We start from the raw sequence: 6,391 nt of genomic DNA, 5'->3' as shown, positions 1-6,391 counted from the left end.
CCCGCTGCCGCTATCATCCCCCGCGTAGGCTTTGCCCCGCGAACTCCGGCGGTGGTGAGTAGAGGGGCTGTGGCTCAAAGCCCTAGATCAGACCGAGAGGGCGGGGATCGGGAAGAAGAAGATCAGGAGTGAGGGGGTCGAGGAGAGGGGTAGCGGCTCCTAGATCGGATTGGGAGCCTGCGTGTTTTCCCTTGTCAAATGTACATCATATTTACTTCCTCCATCCCATAATATTGCTAGCATCCCATAATTTTATGGGATGGAGGGTGTATTAATTTCTGGTGATTGTAACAATGGCTAACTCAATTCCAAGTGTTTAGAAAGGTAATAAGAGTGAGCAGCGATTTGTATTTATTTGGTACTTGCATTGAGGGAATATATAGGTATCCGTCCAGGAAGATAATTTAAGATAGATCTGAACTTGGTGAACGAGCCAACAGTTTACATGGAGACAAAGGCCATGTGATAGCCTTGTGGCTATCTTAATTAGCCGTTTGGATTAGGGAATAGGGATGCAAGTGGGAGCCCGTGAGCACTAAAAAAATCGTAACCTCATGGGTCTACAAATTGCGGTAACTTGCAACTAGTTGATTCTGTCATTCTCAACAGACCTGCACATGTTGTCTAGTCAAGTTCATGCATATGTGACACAACCATGTCTGTCATCTGAGAAGGAAGCTGCACCAAAATAATTTCAGACCAAACCATGGGCGGGCCCAATTTGATATTTTTATTGGGTGGGCCCAAGGTGGCTACCGACAGCGAAGTCTGCTGATCAGACATATCTCTTTGCTTTGCTTTTATATATGGCAAGGGGCACCGGCCGGCAACAAGCAATCCATTCATCTCAGATCTCAACTACATCCCCTCCTGGTGTTCTCTTCTCAGCTTGGATCCCGCACCAACTGTTCATCTTCAAGGTTAGTGGGCTTGATAAACTGCTTAATTATTTTCAGATACGACTTCCTTGTGCGTATCTTGTATCAAGTCAGCTGATCTTAAATATCACCTTGCTTTGAAAGGTGCTCATTAAATCCCACCTCTGGTTTTCTACCCAGCTTGGATCTCTAATCAGGCTTTTCTCCAAGGTCAGTGCCCTTGACAAACTCCATATTTTTCAGATATTCCTAGCCGTCATGCTTGTCCATATGTACTTAGTCTGATGTAGTTTAACAACTTCCTTGCTTTGGTAAATTGGAAGTTAGAGTTGCTCACCTCAATAACTTCATACATCGTCAGCAATGGCCACCGGAGGTATAACCATAGAAACCATACCAGAGGAACTTCCACTTGACTTTCTGAAGAAAATTACGAATAACTTCTCCAGCGACAGTGATCATCTGATTGGAACAGGATCATTTGGGTCAGTTTATAGGGTATGATTTTGCCACAACATCTTCTGTCTGTTTTTATATTTTTGAATGTTGATACATAGAAAGTTATGAATCCCGAGCACACCTGCTCTCTATATTTTGTTTTGTTTTGAAACCTGTTATATATATCTCGAACACCACCGAGCTGCTCTACGATTACATGACTACACGCGCTCCTCCCCATGTACGAAATTACATGATACAGTTGACAACAAGCCGGCCGAGGCCATCAAACATAAGTACATAACTGCAACCAGCCGCAACGGCTGGTCAAGCCATCCCTGCCACACGTACTTGGCTCGTCCCGGTCGGTATCTCGATCTAGCCTACCAGCTTATTTCTAGTGTATTTGGCTGCGGTGTGGTGTTCATAATTTCTTTTGCATAAAGGACCAGATCTATTATAAAGATTCTTTGGAAGTACAAAGCTCCTCAAACGTAATAAAAAGAGCAGTTTTAGCATGCTCCCTCTTACCCCCTCTTTTCACGTGAGAGGTAAGAGTATGTACATCGAGGTCCATCAACCACTGAACGACCAATTCCGCCACTAGGACCAGCCACCGACGCACCGATGTTGCTGCTCCCATACCGGAGCCGACCTGACATTGTGGATCACTCATTGCCGGAAGTCTTAGTGCACGTGTCCATAAGGACCAGCGCCCGAAGCCGCAGTCATCATTGTCGTCAATGAATCATTCAATCAATCTGAAGAACATGACACCAAATCCCGTTGTTGAGTAAGCATAGTAAGAAACGCTATTCTCATCACCCCATGGAGCTAGCAAGAATCTACAGCGGAGATTCGTCTAATCCGTCCTGACGGACGAACTTGAGTAGGATCGAAGCCCGGAAGACTGACTCGAAAAAGAAGCCGCACTATCTGTTCGTGCACCGCCATTGCGAGAACTAGCTGGACCCGAGGCACCAGAAATCCCCTCTCCGCTACAGACAGTAAGAGCGGCAATGAAGGGGAGGCGAATCCACGGACTCACCGGCGAAAATTGATGGGAGGAAGACTTTTTCTAGTCGCCTTGCGAGAGGGGAAAGAAAAGGGCTCCTATTAGATGGCCTTAGACAATCCACATAATGACAATAGATATGACGTGGTGCTCCTATATAATAGGCCTGGTTTATATGTGTCCGATTCAAACACCCCCCTAACTTCAAGTTCAGTTGTAGCACAACTTATACAGATAATATTCGAGACATAATTTTAACAAACACGGTGATTGCAGCGCCCACCGGTGAGGTTGCAACACCCCATCAGCGCCGGCCCGTGAGCTGGCCAGTTGCGAAAATTGTTCTTGTATTAGCTTTCGTACATGCATACACAGTTAGCTGGTAGTGATCACCACGCAATCTTGACGATAGAGATTCTAGGAGCTTCTGTGTTCAGGAGTCATAAAACCTAATATATATTAATTTCTTGTTACGTAAAATAGGGGTTTCTGGATAATGGCGAGGTGATTGCTGTGAAGAAACTCGGGGAAGAATCACCTGTGCCACGTGACAAAGTATTTGCAAATGAGGTTAAGAATATTATGGTGCTCGAACATGAAAATATTGTCAAGTTGATAGCATACTGCTATGACACAAACAACAGATTGGTGCTGAGCAATGGAAGACACATTATTGCAGAGATTACTGAAACTTTACTCTGCTATGAATACTTAGCTAAGGGCGGCCTCGACAAGAATCTTTTCGGTATGTCATAGAATATTTCACTATTCAAGCTATTTATGTTTATTTCTGCACTTCTTACTTTTTAAATGGTTTGGAAACTTCATCTATTCTTCAGACCATTATAAAAATGGGCAAGAAAAGAAAACACCCACACTATCAATAAGAAAATTGTGCTATTGATTGGTGGAAGTTGTTCACTTAAATGTCCTTATTTGTGGTTATTATTCTAAGAAATACTTATCATTTGAATCCATTATTTTAAAATAATTATAAAATTCTGTGATACTATAGGTGAACCCAGTATTGACTGGGATACACGGTTCAAAATAATAAAGGGGATTTGTGAAGGTGTACATTTTATACATACCTTACCTAGTCCCATTCTCCATTTGGGTCTGAAGACTCAAAATATATTGCTGGATGACAACTTGACACCAAAACTTTCGGATTTTGGATTCGCCAGAATATTTGGGGAAGAATACACCCGAATAAACACAAGAAGTGTTGTGGGACATGTGTAAGCTACTTTCTAACTATTCAGATCTATCAGCTACCTTGTTCCTATAATAAATTGTAAATTTTATTTTCACATCTCCAATAATCCTCAATTTAATCTTGATGTTAATGCCTTCAGTGGATACATGGCCCCAGAGTATCTATATAATGGTGAAATCTCGGCCCGTTCGGACATATATAGTTTAGGCCTAATTATATTGGAGATCTGCACGAAAGAGAAGAATAGTTCCAGCACTGACCAGAAGCATGCAAGGAAATATATTGACGGGGTAAGAATATATATCACATCATTACTGGAAAAATTGAAATTGAGATTATTCTAGTACAGTTAATTTGTTTACACACACACATGCATGGGAGGATAATTTAATTTTTTTTTATGCAGGTAAAAAAACATTGGTTCCAAATAGAACAAATAATGGCCGAGTATTCCGATTTAGAAGAACATTGTTTTGACCAAATAGAAGGCTGCATACATATTGGACTAGAATGTGTGGAGCTTGATCAGAAGAAGAGACCTTCCATAGAGCACATTGTGAACAAGCTCAATAATCTCCCAACTGAGAATAGTTAATTCCATTAGATTGTAAGACAATATACTATGATAGGTTAGCAAGTGCCTACGTACAAAGCCACACTCGTGTCATTTTTTAAGTTTTAAGAATGATTAAAATTCATTCCTATGTGGTTATTGGAAGGAAGTTAAACAAGCGAAAGGGTTGACTAAGAGCATCTCTAGCGAAGTGGTCGGCACGCTTAACAGAAGAATGCTCAATATTTGAAAACTCTAAACAGATCCTTTGTATGGAAGGATGCATATGAATGAATTATATTTCAAGCTCAACTATGAGTAAACATATAGCATCGGCAAGGCTACTAGTTTTATGGAGAATAGATCCACCCAAGGTGGGGAGTGCACCGGCACAAGTAAAGAAATCTTGAATAACATGATAGTAGATTTCCCAATAATATTTCGGCATAATAATACTATTACTCCACACAGTGACCTCTATCTGGCATGCATCTAGAGTATTACGTTCATAAGAACAGAGTAACGCATTAGGCAAGATGACATGATGTAGAGGAATTAACTCAAGCCTTATGATGAAAACCACATCTTTTGTACCTCGATGGCAAAAATAAAATATGTGTCGGTTCCCCTTTTGTCACTAGGACCAAGCACCGCAAGATGGAACCCAAAGCTAAGCACTTCTGCCATTGCAAGAAAAACTAATCTAGTTGGCCAAACCAAATTGACAGTTCGAAGAGACATGCAAAGATACCAAATCATCACTACTAGGGAAAACCTTATACACAAAAATTTAGCAACAGCGCGGGTCAAAAAAGGGCGCTAGTGCTAGATAGCAGTAGCGGTTGAGAAAAAACCGCGCTGCAGATACAATTGTAGCAGTAGCGCGTGTGATCGTAAAAGCGCTACTACTAATATTCCCATTGGTGGAACGATAGTCTACGCATAGCAGTAGCGGGCTTGGAGGAAGCGCGCTGCAGCTAGGGAATGAGTAGCAGCATGTTTTACAAGAAGAGCGCTACTGCTAACGGAAATAAAATAAAATGATAAACAAATAGAAAAGTAAATGAAAATGAAAGAAACAGAAAAGGAGAAAGAAAAAAATAAAATGTAAAGCAAAATAAATGAAAAAGTGAAAAAACATAGAAAGGCATAGCTGTAGCGTGTGTTTGAAAGAGGCGCTATAGCTAACATAGCTGCAGCGCGTTTCCTAGACCCCCGCTGTAGAAACAGAAAAGGAAATAAAAAAGGGAGAAATTTACATAGCCGTAGCAGTAGCGTGTTTTGTAAAACACGCTATAGCTTTAGCTATACGTTTGACTTAACCAAAAAACCGTTTCCCCCGGCCACCATTGCCCCCCAAACCTCTCGACCCACCCCGCCGCCATCTCCCCGATTCGCCGTCGCCCTACTTCGTCGCCATCTCCTGCCGACGTCGACGCCCCCGGAGCCACCGGAGCCGTGCGCCGTCGACGCCACCGGAGCCGCCCCCAACGCCACGGAGCCGTGCGGCCTCATCAACGCCATCGGAGCCGCCGTCGACGCCACCGGATCCTCCCTCGCCACAACTGCCTCCCTTGCCGTCACCAGAGACGCCCCTGCCTCCCTCGCCACCACCGGAGCCATCCTCTATAAGCCCCCACCCCTCCTCTCTCTCTCTCATGCATAGGTTAATTATCTAGGTTATTTAGGCAAAAATTTAGTTAGGGCTTTGACAGAGAACTAGTCAGGTTAACTACTTTAATTAGGTTAATTATCTAGGTTATTTAGGCAAGTTTTATTTTAAAGAAGATCCCTTCCTAGACTTTTATTGTTGATTATATCTTTTCATTGAAGTGGTCATGTTATATCTTTTCATTGAAGTGGTTCGATTGTGCCCAAGTGGCTTTGTTGTTTAAATGAAGCTGAGTGGCCTATATATGTTTTGCCGGAATGTTGATTCATTTCCGTTCCGGCAAATTTCAGGTTCTCGATTTGTCCACTTTTTAGCAAAGGTCATGCTGAAATTTTCCGTGAATTTCGGCATGACTTGTGCTACAAACTAGGACATACCGAGTGCCCAGGATTTGCCGCATCAGGAAGGGGTGGAGAGGTTAGGGACAAGAAGAGAAGGGGCGGCAGGCTCGCCTTCGGCCATAAGACCGACTTCTGCTGCATCCAGCAACCGAACGATTCTCTTAATGATGGATTCTATGTCCTACACCACATGCTGGAGTACACACGGGATCACCAGAACCTTCGCATGTCACCTACATCCGGTGATGCCCATATTCTGCAATGGGCAAAGAACG

At 42.9% G+C, this 6,391-nt stretch overlaps 1 protein-coding gene across 1 annotated transcript; it reads left to right on the top strand.

The window, feature by feature from the left end:
- The first annotated feature begins 775 nt into the window (after positions 1 to 775).
- On the top strand, positions 776 to 4,303 carry LOC123039799 (cysteine-rich receptor-like protein kinase 25). Its single transcript, XM_044462804.1, has 7 exons — positions 776 to 920; positions 1,059 to 1,088; positions 1,240 to 1,376; positions 2,815 to 3,076; positions 3,347 to 3,572; positions 3,690 to 3,840; positions 3,957 to 4,303. Exons 3-7 carry the CDS (start codon positions 1,242 to 1,244, stop codon positions 4,143 to 4,145), a joined length of 963 nt encoding a protein of 320 aa, XP_044318739.1. The 5' UTR covers positions 776 to 920; positions 1,059 to 1,088; positions 1,240 to 1,241; the 3' UTR covers positions 4,146 to 4,303.
- Positions 4,304 to 6,391: the final 2,088 nt, after the last annotated feature.

This window comes from Triticum aestivum, chromosome 2B (genome assembly GCF_018294505.1).
Source record: "Triticum aestivum cultivar Chinese Spring chromosome 2B, IWGSC CS RefSeq v2.1, whole genome shotgun sequence".
Lineage (NCBI taxonomy): Eukaryota > Viridiplantae > Streptophyta > Magnoliopsida > Poales > Poaceae > Triticum > Triticum aestivum.
Note: the sequence above shows the minus strand (reverse complement) of the source record. Positions and strands in the feature narration are given on the sequence as shown.

What these genes read in the sequence shown, in the direction of transcription:
- LOC123039799 (XM_044462804.1), top strand. Translation starts at nt 1,242, where the DNA reads ATGGCCACCGGAGGTATAACCATAGAAACCATACCAGAGGAACTTCCA. An exon ending in AGAAGTGTTGTGGGACATGT is followed by an intron (nt 3,573 to 3,689) that starts GTAAGCTACTTT and finishes TAATGCCTTCAG; the next exon opens with TGGATACATGGCCCCAGAGT. An exon ending in CAAGGAAATATATTGACGGG is followed by an intron (nt 3,841 to 3,956) that starts GTAAGAATATAT and finishes TTTTTTATGCAG; the next exon opens with GTAAAAAAACATTGGTTCCA.